Source organism: Apodemus sylvaticus, chromosome 20 (assembly GCF_947179515.1).
Source record: "Apodemus sylvaticus chromosome 20, mApoSyl1.1, whole genome shotgun sequence".
NCBI lineage: Eukaryota > Metazoa > Chordata > Mammalia > Rodentia > Muridae > Apodemus > Apodemus sylvaticus.
Window position 1 is genome coordinate 12,199,033 of NC_067491.1, and position 16,674 is coordinate 12,215,706.

A 16,674-nucleotide genomic window follows, 5' to 3' on the forward strand; every position below is an offset into this window, starting at 1 on the left:
GCTAATCGTATGTAATCGTCTTCTCTACATCATAAAAAAACGTGCCCACAAAACCAGTCAGCCACAGGGCTCTTTCCGGACTCACGGGCTCATTAGGGAATGCAGAAGCAAATCGTAGCTTCTGGTAAATTCCAAAGGATGGTTTCCTCGCTTAGAATTCCTTCCAGGTTAAGACCGGCTGTAGGGTAGTTGGTTTCCATTTGTCCCGGTCCCCTCTGTTGACTTTCTTCCTGCCCCAGGAGCGGAAGTGGCTGAGGAACAGTCCTTGAGATGCAACAACATCGCAGAGCTGAGCCCCGGAGCGATCAATTCCTGTCGAAGTGAATACCACGCGGCGTTCAACAGCATGATGATGGAGCGGATGACTACCGACATCAACGCCCTGAAGCGGCAGTACTCCCGGATTAAGAAGAAGCAGCAGCAACAGCTGCACCAGGTGTACATAAGGGCAGGTAAGGGCATTCTTCCATCAGTGTGGATGCTGTCTCGCAGTGGCCAGGGACCATGGATGGCGCCAGAATTCCCATCGCTGTGGCGGATATCCCATACAAAGTAGGGGATCCCTTTGTCACATAGGATGGCTCACAGCCTATCATGGAGGGGAAAGCCGTGTCACATGAGAGGGCTGTAGGGGGTGGGGGAGTGGCAGGAATGTGTGCCTGCGCCTGCGCCTGCGCCTGCGCCTGCGCCTGCGCCTGCGCCTGCGCCTGCGCCTGCGCCTGCGCCTGCGCCTGCGCCTGCGCCTGCGCCTGCGCCTGCGCCTGCGCCTGCGCCTGCGCCTGCGCCTGCGCCTGCGCCTGCGCCTGCGCCTGCGCCTGCGCCTGCGCCTGCGCCTGCGCCTGCGCCTGCGCCTGCGCCTGCGCCTGCGCCTGCGCCTGCGCCTGCGCCTGCGCCTGCGCCTGCGCCTGCGCCTGCGCCTGCGCCTGCGCCTGCGCCTGCGCCTGCGCCTGCGCCTGCGCCTGCGCCTGCGCCTGCGCCTGCGCCTGCGCCTGCGCCTGCGCCTGCGCCTGCGCCTGCGCCTGCGCCTGCGCCTGCGCCTGCGCCTGCGCCTGTCAGGGAGATAGCTGAGAGAGACGAGAGTCTGCTTACTTTCTATCTTTCCTGCTCCTTTATTCAGTCCGAGACCCCAAGGGATGAGGCTGCTCAGGTTCAGGGTGGGTCCCCCTTCCTCAGGGATCCTCTCTGGACGCCTCATGGATATGCTCGGAGGTGTGTCTCCCTGGTGATTCCGAGACTAGTCGACCATGACAATTAGCCATCCTCATCTGTGTCTGACACAGACTAGTGTCTGACAGTAGCATATCTAGAACTTCATTTTCAACTTTATTTTATCAGGATCTAAAGAACAGGACCTTGGGTTCTTCTTAGGTCCCGAGGAACAGGCCGTGGATGGTATCAAATCCTGTTTACTACGTGTGCTTGCTAAGAGGGATTTACAAATGATTAAAATGTTGCTGAGCTATGCAATCCTTGGACTTGAGAAATCCTAGAAGTTCAATCACGTGGGTCGGTGAAATGACAGAGGGGGAAGTGTGTTTGCGCAGGCCCCATGACCTGAGCTTAGTCCTTGGTACTACAGGGGAATGACTCTGAAAGCTGACCTCTGACCTCCGTGTGTGCTCAGTGGTCCACATACGGCTGCATCCACATGAACGTGCTCACGCAAAGAAATAAGCGGGAAGACACGTAAGCGTTTGACAATGGGACGTAGCTGTCTGTGCATTCATAAGTTAGGCCAGGTAGTAATTTAACAGGTACTGTGACCACAGAAGGTGGGAGACGGAAAAACGAAATCTTGTGTCTCACCGAGGTGGATAAGCTAGCTCCAGAGTCTTGGGCCTGTATGAGAACAGCCGTCATTCGGTGAAAATGCTCTTTTCCAAGGATTGTCAAGCTTCTTTTTCCCTTTATAATAATCTCCCAAATCACAGGGAACGATCCACTTTGCTGTTTAATATTTACTGATTCAGGAATGATTCTTCTGTTCCTAAAGAAAATGTTGCCTGTTCAGAGTTCACAAAAACATAAATTTTGCATAGGCATGTGATTGATCTTGGACAAAAACTGAAAAAAAACTTGGGAAAAAAATCAGGAAAAAAAATTAGGGGAATCTTGAAGACTCTTACTCTGCTTTGAATCAGTAAGAAAGCAATCATGAAAGAAACTCACAATGACAACGTTTTAGCTTTCAAAACCCTGGCCCACACATTTCCTCGCTTTGTCCGTCAGTCTCCTAGGAAGGGTTGACAGGTTAGCATTTGTCCGGGGTTGTGGTGGTTGTGAGTGGTCGGGCCAGGGTGAGAGGCAGGGCATTTCCATCTTTTGTGTAGTTGTTTTTCAGAAACATCTTTGAGAGAATGGTGGACATTTCTGCTGGGTTTTAAGTTGGTCCAGTGGCTTGCACTTTAGTCAGGGATCAGCAAAATAAGGTCTACAGACCAAATCCTGCCCATGCTTGTTTGTATAGTTTGTTTTGATAAAGTTTTATTGGAACACTGACAGTCTCATTTATTTACACCTTGGTTAAGGCTGCTTCAATGCTACAGTGGTTAAAAGATTCACTGTCTAGAAAGTTTGCTGATCCCTTCCCTGGAGCTCTCCTTGTTGTTCTTAAATTAGGGGAGATTGCTTCTCAGAGGCAAAGTTGCAGAGCATTGGCTCTTTAATTTTCGGGTGCCTGTACAGTCATTTAGAGGTTGGCAGATGTTCAGAATGGTTTTCAGCAAGTTTGCTGATGCTTCTTCAGCTCCTGGCTGGGGCCTGGACTTTGAGTAGTGAGGTTTGAGAGGAAGTGACAGCAGATGAGATTAAATATCTGAGTTACCTTTAAGGCACAGTAAAAGACTTAAGCGTCTGAGAATGGAAAAGATAATAAGAAGAGTAATTGAGGTACCAGAATCCCAGAGTAGGGAGGGCCTGAGGTACCAGAATCCCAGGATCAGGAGGGCCTGAGGTACCAGATTTCCAGAGTAGGGAGGGCCTGAGGTACCAGAATCCCAGAGTAAGGAGGGTCTGAGATACCAGAATCCCAGAGTAGGGAAGGCCTGGGGTACCAGAATCCCAGAGTAGGGAAGGCCTGGGGTACCAGATTCCCAGGATCAGGAGGGCCTGAGGTAGCAGATTCCCAGGGTAGGGTGAGCTTGAGGTCCCAGGGTGGAAAGATTCCTAGGGTAGAAAGGACAGAAAGTCACGGTCTTTAAGACCCGAGAGCCCCTGTTTTCTTGGGCAGATTAGCAGAAATGCCGTCTGCAGAGAGTGTGGGGAAGTATTGAGAATAAGAAGGAATTCAAGGGTAGTAAGAGATTTGGATAAATCACTGAAGGGTCTGAGAGAGGCAACAGGAGGAAAGATTGTTTGTGGCCATCATGGTCCTAATGGAACAAGAAGTCAGGAACTTATGCCGTGCAGTGGTGGCGCACGCCTTTAATCCCAGCAATTGGGAGGCAGAGGCAGGTGGATTTCTGAGTTCGAGGCCAGCCTGGTCTACAGAGTGAGTTCCAGGACAGCCAGGGCTACACAGAGAAACCCTGTCTCACAAAAGCCAAAAAAAAAAAAAGGATGGATGGATGAGGAGCTATGTGAAAGCAGAACTAGGAGGCAGGAGAGAGAAAGAGAGAGGGGGGAAGAGGGGAAGAGGGAGGGGGGAGAGAGAGAGAGAAAGAGAGAGAATGCACCTGTGTTTGCGTGTGCATGTATGTGTGATTTGTGTTGATAGTGAGGTTCAGGATGGGGCACTGGAGGGAGAGGAACCATCAGAATAGGCAGTGGGCACATCCCTCCCTAAATTCACTGAGGGAGGGGCTGCTTATGAGGTGGAGACGTGAGGACCGCTTTCAGTGAGACTGAGGTGTGACCGGAAATGATTAGAGTTGAGGAGCGTGGAGGGAAGCCGGCTAGATGAGCAGGCGTCGGGAACAAAGCGACCTTTGCTCGGGTGGAGAGATGTCCCCTCAGTTGTCCTTGTTTCTGGGGCTTGTGGTGTTAATGCTAGCTCATAGATAGAGACCTGGCCACAGCCTTGGGAGGAGGAGGCCAGCAGGGCATCTGTGCCCCCCAGATTGTTGCTGTTCTGATTGCTTTTTGGCTTCCAAAGCCCCCTGAGCTGAGGGCATAGTTTTCATATTCAGGGCCAGGGATTGGGACGGCGCGAGCCCACCGTGTTTATTCCCTCTGACAATGTCGTCCGTGCTGTGTCATATGCCACTTTCCTGCCTCTCAGAGTCTGATGGCCCATAACCCACGTCCTTAAAGTTTACTGTATTGTTTTTAATTTTTTCAACGATTTTCTAGATAACCTGACCTCTAAGGTGGCTTTTCAGAGACAGAAACTCTGTAAAAATCATCAGGACATCTGAGCTTTCTTTAGGACGCATGGGGTCAGCAGAGTCACTGTTCCACTTTAGGTCTGGGTTAGATTTTTCATAACTGAGAGGAACAGTTTGGAGGAAGGGGCAGCTGGTTTTTTGGGTTGTGTGTCAGGAGGTTTCCGGCTGTGGTCGGCTGGCTCCGGAAACCCCGTGCCTGAGGTAGTGAGGAAGAGGAAGGAGGAGGAGGCCATGATAGAGAGAAGCTGCTCATGGCACCACAGCCGGGAAGCAGAGTCACGGGGAAAGAGACTGGGAACCAGATACACCCTTCAGTGTCATGCCCTCCTGGTGACCCACTTCCACAGGGTCACCTTTAGCCATCTCCAAATAGTTGATGCAGTTTTAAATTCTCTGGTGAACAATTACCTCATAATTTTAGGTCAGTGTCACGATGATGTCATCAGGGCCTGGATCTAGCAGCTGTGGAGTGAGCCTTCCATACACGAGCCCTTTGGGGCAATATACCCATTTAAATCATAGCATCTCAGCCCTCAGCGCTCTCTTATCTGAAGCGGAGGGACCCGGTTTGATTCAGTTTCTACTGTCCTCAGTCACATGGCTCTGTCAGCACCCCGAAAGCTTTGGGGCAAAAGATTTGGGGAAAGAAATGCTCAGTGAGATTGCTGTTAAGACAGATGTGTTTCTGTGTGATGTGTTTCACACACTTTTAACCTCTCTTTCAGACAAAGGGCCAGTGACCAGCATTCTCCCATCTCAGGCAAATAATTCTCCAGTGATCAACCATCTTCTTCTAGGGAAAAAGATGAAGATTACAAACAGGGCAGCCAAGAATGCGGTCATCCACGTGCCTGGCCACGCAGGAGGGAAAATATCCCCTGTCCCCTATGAAGACATTAAGACAAAGCTCAACTCTCCGTGGCGGACTCACATCCGAGTTCACAAAAAGAACATGCCAAGGACCAAGAGTCATCTGGGCTGCGGAGACACCATAGGGCTGATAGAAGAACAGAGCGAAGGCTGCAAGGCCAGCAGCCTGGGGGCAGCTGAGGAGTTTCCCTCCGGTTGTGCAGTAACAGCTCACAGAGAAGGCAGCAGAGATAACTGTGACAGCGGCACTCCGAGGACAATCGAAGGGCAGTCTCCGGAGCCGGTATTTGGGGATGCTGACGTTGACGTGGCTGCAGTTCAGGTGAAATTAGAAACCTTGGAACTGAACCAAAGGGATGTCACAGCAGCAACTGAGCCTGGGGTGCAGGTGCCCTGCCAGCGGCATGCCCCAGCGTTAGCCGATGCCCCCAGAGAAAACCAGACTGCCAGCAAACCTCTCCCAGGAAGCAACTCCAAACCCCCAATCTTCAGCCCCTTTCCCAGTGTCAAGCCACTGCGAAAGTCAGCCACGGCCAGGAATTTGGGGTTATATGGCCCCACAGAAAGAACCCCAACCATGCACTTCCCTCAGATGAGCAGGGGCTTCAGCAAGGCGGGCATTGGGAATAGCAGCACCAAGAAGCGATGATGACGCCTCCTGGCGGCTTGGAGTATAGACCTACGCACAGGGCGTGGCAGGGCGTGGCAGGGCGGCCAGAGCACGCTAGCTACGCCCTTCCTGTTCCATTTGTCCAATAAGAATGAACTGAGAGGTTCGGAGCTGAGCCCCATCAGCCCCATCAAAACGGGATTTGGAAGTTCCGTGGTGGGGAGCAGATGGGACTCCATCTGCTGGGTAACGGTAAAGTGGATTCTTGTGACTAAATAAATTTCATGCTTCTCAAGTATGGAGTTCTCCAACTTTCCTTGTGAGCTCTCTAGAAAAGACAATCTGTAGACTGTTAAGCCCTCTTCTGGCCTTCTCAGGGCCTCTGTGGATCCCTGAAACACCACATTCCCTGGCCTTTCTGTCCTCTGGACGTCACTGATACTCAAGCATGAGCAAACACCAGCTTGCTAGAACTAAAACTGTAGAACGTAAGTTTCTTCGTTGCAGAAAACTTCCTGATGTTCCTCTTTCTGCTCTGTTGGGGAGGGGAGGGAATTTGTGTGTATGAGCAAGAGTGGCTGTGTGTGCTTGTGTAAACAAGTGTGTGTGTGTTTGTGCGCGTGTGCACGCACGAGTGTATGCACACGTGTGTGTGTTTGTACTTTAACATTTGTCTTCAGATTATTTTTTATTTATATGCTAAAGCGTAGCAAAAATGTCAAGGTAGCCTTTACCTTTCTATTTCTACCTGTGAAAAAGAAAATCTGTAAATCAGTTGAAATTGGAGTTAATAACCAAATTGAAGACCATACGCAGAGACACACTTGGGCTATGCACTAAGCAACTGCTCTGAACGGTTTGCTGATTTCCACCTTTCCCGAAGCTCATTTTTTTTTCTCACACGGACTCGATGGGCTCCAGCATCCTCCGAAGGTGATTCCAATAGCTACCAGCTCTCTCTCTCTTACAAATGCACAGCTCAAAACCGGAACACCGCACTGTGACTGTTACTTGAATTTTGTGGTTTCCGGTTGCAGTCCTTTGTTACTTTGTTACTTGAACACTGCCTTTCTCTGGAGGAAGCCCTCCTCCCCCACCACTTCCTTTCTGTGGTTCCACTCTGGTCCCCACAGATCAGAGAGAGCATCTTTTGTCTCTACTATGCAGTTGGGAACGCTGAGCCACACAGGTTAAGTGGCACTTCAGTAACTCAAGGTAAATAATCCAGTGTTTCACAGGATCTAACTGTGTTTCTTTTAGTACGATAAGCTGGTTTATTGCTCTTTGTCCACGTGCACTGACTACAGAGCTTATGCGAGCCAAGACTAGGAAGCCATTGAAAACACAGCCTCCTGACTCAAAGGCTCTTTCTCTAGATGGTATAGAGTCCCGGAATGATGTGCACAGAATGTGTAGTGAAACTGCCTCACCATGAAAATTAAGTTCTTTATCAACATGCTTCAAGCGTCTATCCTTTGGATAAATGAAGGGCTCGCCACTCAGTCCCCACCATCATTAGCAGAACACGGTGACATCTTTACCTTCAGTCCCCATTCTACTTTGCATGCCACCCCCAGATGATGGTACCCACTGTTTTCCAAAGTTAAGCACAAGAACAGAATTTCTTTTATTTACTAAACTTTGTTTATAATGGCCATCTCATTATTATCTTTTCTACTGGTCATTCCAATTAAGCACTCCCTCCAACCCCATGGTCTGACTTGAATAGAAATTGGTTCTCTCTCTATTGAGCCTCCTGGCTCCTTGAGGGTCTAGGTGTTTGGAGGGAGGAAATAGGTGATCAGGTGGGGCTGTCTGTCAACTGTTCTCTCAGTATCTCTTCCCACTATGTCTTGAGAAAGAGCCGCATGAGACAGCACAGGGTATGGGTGAGAATCGGTTGAATGAAGAGGTGGAAGAATTTTATTTTATTTATTTATTTTTTTTGTGGTAAAAATGACCATGCCAATTTAGGAAACTCAACAGCTTCCTGTCAAAGCTCTCTGTACTGATTATGTGCATGCACCCCATACCAGGTAATCACAATGTGAACCGACGAACTTCTGAGCTTGCCACTTAGAGAACAAGAACTCTGTAATGGCCTCCCCTCCCCCTCCCCACAGCATGTACAAAGGGGCGGTTACCGACTGGCCGTCTTCCCCACGTGTCGGACACTGTATGCAAACACCGGAAGAACTTAATACTTGCAGTTCATTTCCGAGTCTGCCTGTACCCTTTCAGCACTTTTCTGGAAGTCCACTGCACCTCAGTCCTCTCCAAAAAGATCTAGATCTAAACCTAGTTTGTAATGTCGACCTATGGCTGTAACTGTTTGGAACAACGTTCTCTTTCTCTCACGTGTCTTGTTCTGAAGAACTGTACTGATCACAGAGATATATGCATAAAGGTTCTCACTGTTGTGGTGGTGGCATTTCCTGTCTGAGTGCGAGCAGGAAACACGACCGCGGCTTTTCCTCCTCTCAGTTATTTCTCTCCTCCATCCCCCTGGATCACAGCGACCAGGGAGGCTCATTTAGGCTCCGCAGGGCTCCTTTATCCCTGTCCTCACCACTGTCACTTATCCCTGGTGTAGGGCAGCTTGTCGCTTGCCCAGAATGGGGTAGAAGAGCAAGTTCCTCAACAGAAGCGGGCAGAGGGAGGAGTGCAGGGAGGGAGAGATTATGCCTATCTGGTGTACATAAAAATTGACTATTAGACCTACTATTTTACTTTGTTTACTAAAAGAGAACAATAATATAAGCTTACTTCTTGGTCTTTCAAAAACTCTTCCCTGAGCGAGAGTGAGGGTCACACCCAGCGGCTAACACCTCTCTGTATATATTCTTACGTAATTTCCGACCTACTTCCGTGGAAGGAAATGCTTCCCTTTGAAGCAGCATTTTAATGACATCATCTTCCCTAGTTAGAAAAGTAGCATGTTTTAGAAACTTTCAAAAATACAAGGGTTCATTCATGTTCGGCCGCAGAGCGTTTTCAGGATGCGCGCATGCGTGTTTATGCTTCTCACGGCTTTGGGGGCGGGGGTTGAACTCAGACCACCAGGCTTCCATAAGTAAGATTTAGAGACACTAGAAATAATTGGGGTGGGGTGGGGCATGAGCATTTGAATTATAGCGATGGAGTCTTCTATTTTCTACATGAGATAGTTTATTAAAGTCAGCAACATCTGTGGCCAGGAGCTTCTGCTTTAAAGCTATGGATGGGACGTGGGTCGTGTTCGTGGATGACGGCTCGCTGATAAAGGGAGCCTGTGCCCGCCATGCCAGGGAATGGATGGGGTCTGGCAGATGGGAGTGTAGCCTCAGCTCCCGGGTAGGACGCTGAGTATCTTGGCCCCACTGTCATAACAAGGGACTATAAACCCGCTGGCTTCATCAATGGATAGTCCTGGAGTTCTAGGGGCTGGAGGCCCAAGGCGATGTTTATCATATTGCTGCCAGGGTCATCTTGGAAATGTAAAAAGTTAACAAGTGTTGCTACTTTGTTTCCAAACCAATTCCCCCGGTAAAAGAAATCTCAACTCAATTAGTAACAATACAAGCTACAAGCCTAGATTGGGCAGATCTCCCACTACACTACTCTATTCCCATCTTTATTATCCCATAGAACTTGCGGTTTCTCCAGGCCGCGAGCTTCTCTCTCTGCAGCCTTTCCAATGATCCCTCCCTCGAAGCCCTCTCCATCCTGTTCATCCCCAGACGCCCCTCCCCCAAACTCTCAGCTCCTCCTCCCTTCCTCCTGCCCAATCATTGGCTCAAGCCTTTATTTGGAAAGTTAAGGTGGGGAGAAAGTTCACAAGGCAATTCCTCATCTGCAGCCCCTCTGAGGAGTGGAATTAGCGTCAAAATAAAAGCCCGGGGCTATCCACAACAAACAGGGCCATCTTTCTATTACTCTGACTTTCTGTAAGATCCTGACTGTGGACAGATTCTCTATTGTTTTCTCATGGTCTCTCCCCCTTTGTCATCATTCTTGATTTAGCATCTCTGGAACAGTGCTATTGAGCATTTGTTGGGCTTCTGTATGTCAGACATTATTGTAGCTTCATATATGAAAGCTCACGTGTCTCTCGGGACTCACTATTTCGGGGAAACAAAGCAAGGTGGTTATACTCTTGACCCTTGCCTCCTGGCTGATAAATCAGAGAGTGTGCTATCTGACTGGGGCCTGAGAGTTTCCTTTGCCAGCTGCCTGACAAGTAGGTACACTAAACAGCTTTGTGTTATTGTGACAAATATCTGAAATAATCAAAAAGAGTCATTGGAGCACTCACTGGGAGCACAAGAGAAAGGTCTCCTGAGAAGTCGAAGAAAACCTCACCCCGGCCAAGGGGCCAGAGGACTGGTAAGTCTGTGTCCGAGGACTGGTGCAAATAAGATCTTACTTGGACCACAGGGTGCCGAGGTCTGAGAGAAGTTGAGTTGCTCACAGTCTAGGCGATTAACTAAAAGTGAAGGCATGCTTAAAGGTGCCTGTGTGGTGCGCTGCCGTCTCTACATCCTAAGAAAACACTGCTATTACCAATAATAAATAAAAACCGATGGAGCAAATTAAGGTGCTTCTATAAAATGATGACCCGAGCTAAGAGTGTTTGTGAATCAAGGGATAGTTTTCTCTGGGAAGCTGGACCTGGGGAAGTCTAGCAAGGAGCAGGGTCAAATGGCTAAGCCAATTCCAGATGGCAGGCTATCTACTCTGTTTGGAAATTGACTGATAAGGTAGTTACGTCACCGGAAAATTGAGTCCCAAGTATACCAAAATGTTATTTTTCCTCCCTGGAAACCCTGAAATCTGCTTTCAAATTCCTTTACCAAATAGATACACAAGGCGATATATGTTTCATTGTCCACAGGAAAAATGCTTAGTTTACATGTCAGCGTACATATTACGTCAGTGTGCATAAAAGTGTCTCAGATCAAGCATGCCATAGTTTTAGTTTCTGTTGGAACACTGGTGTGATTTGAGGGGTTGTGTTGATTAGCTGCTTTTACCTTGGAGATGGATGTTCAACTCATTGACTTGAGTAGTTAAATCCAGTGTCTTAGTTAGGGTTTTATTGCTGTGAATGGACACCATGACCAAAGTAACTCTTATAAGGACAACATTTAACTGGGGGCTGCCTTACAGGTTCAGAAGTCCAGTCCGTTATCATCTAGGTGGGAGCATGGCAGCATCCAGGCAGGCATGGTACAGGAGGGGCTGAGAGTTCTACATCTTCATCTGAAGGCTGCTAGGAGAAGACTGGCTTCCAGGGAGCTAGGATGAGGGTCTTAAAGCCCACGCCCACAGTGACACACCCTCCCAATAAGGCCACACCCACCCAACAAGGCCACACCCACCCCAACAAGGCCACACCCACCCCAACAAGACCACACCTCCTCATAGTGCCTCTCCCCGGACTGAGCATATGCAAACCCTCCCATTCAGTAGAAATGAAAAACCTGTAAGTCAATTCACATCACGATCTGCCACAGATTTTGCTTTTGGTGCCACTCGTGAACAACTTGACAGCATGTCACAAATAAACTCTTTTCGACCTTAGTCCTGAATTAGTCATCTTTCCTCAGAAAGCAAATGGCGTCGCCAGAGTTAACGTCAACAATTTTAAGGAATTCTTGGAATCAGGGATGGCTTAATCCCTTGGCTCCTATGGAACGTAGTCTTGAGTAGTCAGACGATGCTGTCCGTCTTTCGGACCGTCAGAGTTACAGTCTCTGGATGTTTGGTACAGTGATGATGGTGGTCCTGAGCTTTGTGTGGTCCGGCTTCTGCTAGGTTTTGAAATCCCGGGATACCACCAGTGGAGGTATGTCAACAACGGACAAAGTCCCTAACTTGTTTGTCTCTTACTGCTTTGTACCCGTCTCTTGATTTGGTTGCTTCTTTTAATTGCACTGAAGCCATTTCTTTGGAGACAGCAGTGCTCTTAAGGAGACGACAAGCTGCGCCGTATTGGCAGAATCAGTTCTGTCAGCCACCTGCCAAGTGTAAGAGCTGAAAGTGGCAGCTCTACCTTCCAAACTCCTTTTATTAAATTAAAAAACAAATATTTTTGGGGCTAGAGAGATGATTCAGCGGTTAAGAGCACCGACTGCTCTTCCGAAGGTCCTGAGTTCAATTCCCAGCAACCACATGGTAACTCACAACCATGTGTAATGGGATCTGATGCCCTCTTCTGGTGTGTCTGAAGACAGCTACTGTGTACTTAGATATAACAAATCAATAAATCTTTTAGGTGTTTTGCTGGCATGTACATCTGTGTACAACTGTGTACCTGGCTCCTGAGGAAACCAGAGAGGGTATCTGATCCTTTGGAACTGAAGTTTAGGGGGTCAGCAGTCATATTTTCTTTTGTTTTTCTTTCTTTCTTTCTTTCTTTCTTTCTTTCTTTCTTTCTTTCTTTTTCTTTCTTCTTTCTTTCTTTCTTTTTCTTTCTTCTTTCCTTTCTTTCTTTCTTTCTTTCTTTCTTTCTTTCTTTCTTTCTTTCTTTCTTTCTTTCTTTCTTTCTTTCTCTTTCTTTCTTTCTTTCTTTCTTTCTTTCTTTCTTTCTTTCTTTCTTTCTTTCTTTCTTTCTTTCTTTCTTTCTTTCTTTCTTTCTTTCTTTTTCTTTTTTGGTTTTCTCGAGACAGGGTTTCTCTGTGTAGCCCTGGCTGTCCTGGAACTCACTCTGTAGACCAGGCTGGCCTTGAACTCAGAAATCTGCCTGCTTCTGCCTCCCAAGTGCTAGGATTAAAGGCATGCGACACCACTACCTGGCCAGTCTTATTTTCTTTTGAGATTTTTTTAAATTTAATTTTATTAATTTATTTATTACATTCCATCCTCTGCCTGCCCCCTAGTCCCCTTCCCACAGTTCCTTATCCATCCTCCCCTTTGCCTTCAAGAGGGTGCTCCCTACCTCGGCATCCCCCATCCCTGGGGCATATCTGCTCCCACTGAGGCCAGAGCAGGCAGTCCTCTGCTACATGTGTTGGGGGCCTCGGACCAACACCTCAGTCTCTGGGGGAGCTCCCTGGGGCCCAGGTTAGTTGAGACTGCTGGTCTTCCTGCGTTGTCACCCTCCCCTTCAGCTCCTCCAGTCCTTCCCCTAATTCCTCCATAGGGGCTTCTGAGATGTTTTAAGAAGTCATTCTGGGATTGAAAAAATAGCATTTATTTTATTATGGAAATTAATTGACAGGGACATGTAAGGTTTGGCTTTTCCACTTCTCAGCCCTGGTTGCAGGGCATGAGGCCGAGCTGAACTGTCACAACATCCTTACTGATCAAACAGGAGGTCTGTCCTGTCTCCAGGGCTGGTGGGATAGCTCCCTGTGTTAAGGTTCATCCAAGCCTATGACTGAGTTGGACGCCCGGGATCAACAGCTGACTCTTGTAAGTTGTCTTCTGATGTCCACACATGTGCTGTGTCGTGCGACCCACCCCCATATACGTAAGTAAATAAATAATAAATTTAATATCCAACCTCTGAGTAGCTGTACATACCCATTATCTGCAGTGATGGGTTAAAGCATTATTGATAATGGCTGTGCTTTGCTCCCTAAGTCACTGTGAGCACTGGCGATGTCTAATGATGCCCAGTCCACTGTCAGCGCCTGGAACAGAACACACTGGAAGCCCCAGCCCCCATAAAATTGAGTCTGTGCTTGTGTATAAGTAGCAAGAGCCTGCATACATGTATTTTGAGTGAGTGTGACAAGACAGTATCCATGTACGAAGTTCACACTAAGTACACTCAAGTTACAAAAAAACCCAACCAACCAACCAACCAAAAACTCACCAAGTAAAGCTAACAATGTCTCAAGCAGGATTTTAATTGTGTGCTGAGACACATTCACAGCTATTCTTGAGCCGTGGTTTGGACACCCCCTTCTTAGATTCAGAGGGTCTGAGGCTGCAGCCCCAGGCTGGAACTGAAGGTCTGGAAACTTCTTGAGTTGCCATTATAAATCTCTGTTCAAGGACTGGAAAGTCTGCAGCCGGGGCCCTTTGCTCCGGATGGTGGTGGTAGGACCTGCACTCGGGCTGCCTTTCCTTGTGCATTAACTTACACACAAGTGTGGCTACAAAGACTCTCCCAGAGGATGTGAGAAAATTTACCAAGTTTCTAGGTCTCTCTCAACTCGGTCAAGTAGACAGCTAAGACTAAGGATGAAATTTGTTACTAACTTACTACTATGTATCTGGATCTAAAAGACTTCTTTGTTTACATCTGTTGGTTTCCGCCATTGTATTTCCAGGTCTTGTGAAATTGCGAGAGCATTCTCTACTGCTTCCTACCTAGTAAACCATTCTGTTTGCCATTTGCAGGTTTTTTGGGGTTTCCTTTTATATGCTTATCTCTTTCTGGAACTCACTTTTACGTAAGATGTGCATTAAAGTGTCATTTTCCCCAAGTGCTTCCCAGGCCGCCCACAGCATTTGTCAAGTGGTCTGTTCTACTCAACTGAGCGCTATCTTTACACCATGCTAAGTCCTCCGCGTTTCTTAGAGTATATTTCTGGACTTCCAGATCTACAACAGAACTCTGTGTTCAAACTACACTACCCAGGCGGTATCAGAGCTACTCTGGGTAGGTGGGAGTAGGAGGCTAGCCCCTTCCTCATTCCTTCTCTTTCTTGCCTATGATAACCCAGAAGATGTTCTGTGGAGATCTTGCGGTCCTGGAGGTCAGTTGGAAAGCCACCGATTTGGCCACTGTTTCTCCCTGAAGATAAAGTCAAGAGTGTCGTGGGTGCCCCTTCCCGCCCCAGGCGCGTAGACACACACCCTTGTGAGAGAAGTCACATGAACAGCCCTGACTCATGTCCCAGACAGTTAGTTATGGAAGCTCTTGCGTGGGTGTGTGAAAGAATTTTCCAGGGAAAGCGGACAGCCCTATACAGAGTTCTGTGTGTCTATGTCCAACTATCAGCATAGTTACAGATATGGAAGTACAAATAGGTACCATGGACAATGGAGACAGAGGAAGACGCAACCACACGGTTGCGTGTTTGTCTCGCTGCTGTGGTGCCCAGAACAAGGCCATGCTACTTCCGGGAGGCAGACCGCAATCCGTAATCAGGGGTCTCAGTCGGTTTTATTCTCCAGAGGGAAACAGCGGCATCCAGGTGGCTGGCCAACCTTCAAGCCCCTCCAAGCCCTCCTGCCTATCCCAGCACCCCCTACACTCTAGGGTTAGAGGTCAGTGTGTCTTCTTCATGAGAGTTTTAACGCTTCAGCCAGTGTAGTAAACAAACAACTGGCCACCATAGATGTTAGGTAGTAGTTTTCATATGCAGTGCACACTAGCAATCGCCTAGTGGATCTGCATTCTGGAAAGGAATCCTGGTTGTGCATCAGCTATGGGGAGATTAAGGGTAGAGTTGACCAACATTCTCAGATGAAGTGTTCAGTGACTTCCAGATGGGTCAAGTTCATGATTATTTGCTGCACTCATTTTCCCAGCCAACGGTTGGTCAGGTTACTTGTACTTGAAAGGAGAGAGAGTAAGCTTTGGGTTTTTCTCTCTTATTGGCACCGGAGGACTTGCGATTGATGAACCTGACCACTAGATGCCGCTGTTGCCTCACGTGAACATTGCCCTATGCCTCAGAGCGAGAGATTGTGTGTGTGTGTGTGTGTGTGTGTGTGTGTGTGTGTGTGTGTGTGTGTGTGCTTCCCCCGGCCATGTGGGTTACAGGGATGGCTCCTTTGTTTCTCCTATGTCCACCTGCCCATTTTGTTCATTTTGTTACATGTGAACTTGGTTATGGGTAAGAGGCACTCAGCTACAAAATTCCCAGCCAAAGTCTTGATGAATGGTTTCAAGTAACTTTTAAAGCTGTTGCTCTGTATGTCTTGATGTTGCAGAGCTGGAACAGCTCTGGGAGGCCGACCAGTTCAACCTCTCCTTTACCGAAAGGAACAATTTGGTAACCTCATCCGCGGATATCCTCAGTGGTGTCTCTGTGCACACCCTCTCCACACCAGTATCCTTACTGATGGGAGTCATGCGGGGGCAGTTTCCGTTAAAGAGAGCAGTCTGTGTGCATGCTCCAATTGACCTTCCTTCTATGGCCCAGAATCTCCTCTCATGATTTCCAACTCAGAATAACTCAATACCCATTTACTGAGCAGTTTGAAGTCCAAGGTCCTGTGCTAAGCCTTTTAGGGGTGTTCCAGGGGGAAAACTGGGACTCTTAATATTTTATTACCATATATTTCCTAGAAAGACACATGACATTTCAGGGAAGTCTAATTTATACCAAGTGTAGACACAGGAATGGCTCTCAATCTAGAAGCTTCTGTCCAAGGGGGCTATATTGGCTTGTTGTAAGTACCAATAATGCTAATTCATTTGAATTTTAGGTAGATTTAAATTTCCTGGTCTTTCCCCCTGTCTGTGTCATATAGGTTTGGCCTAGCTTGTGCTTTAAAAAACAAAACAGATCAAACAAGCAAACAACCCCCTACCCCCAGCAAATTTCACCAAGCAAAACTAAACCAAACAAAAAACCCCAAACAAACCAAGAAACAAATAAAAAAGGAGACCATTGTTCAGATGGTGGCTAATGTGCACTTTACAGTCATACACGTCACCGAGCGACGCGGTGGTCAGTCTGCCTTCTGCATGTTTCGTGTCTTCAATGGACTCTCCCAGGCAGCAGCGGCGACACCAGCAGCTGTGCGCCTTTCGCCTGGTCTGACCCTCATCCTAGTCGCCAGAGCATGGCTGCCCGTGCGCGCCTGCTCCATAGGCACTTGAGACGGATCTAAGTTTTACAGGATCCGGTTCTATATCAAGAACTATAGGAGAAGCTTAGCCTGGCTTTGGGATTCCACTCATCGATGGTGTTTTACAAATCT

At 48.0% G+C, this 16,674-nt stretch overlaps 1 protein-coding gene across 2 annotated transcripts in view; it reads left to right on the top strand.

Annotated features, from left to right (window-relative positions):
• Window positions 1–8,190, top strand: part of Tbc1d30 (TBC1 domain family member 30) — a 91,765-nt gene extending 83,575 nt beyond the window's left edge. For both annotated transcript variants that reach the window (XM_052165738.1, XM_052165739.1), the window contains 2 exons: window positions 240–452; window positions 5,051–8,190. In XM_052165738.1, coding sequence (XP_052021698.1) covers window positions 240–452; window positions 5,051–5,844 — 1,007 coding nt within the window. In that variant the 3' untranslated portion in view covers window positions 5,845–8,190. The remainder of the gene's footprint in view (window positions 1–239; window positions 453–5,050) is intronic.
• The last annotated feature ends 8,484 nt before the right edge of the window (window positions 8,191–16,674 follow it).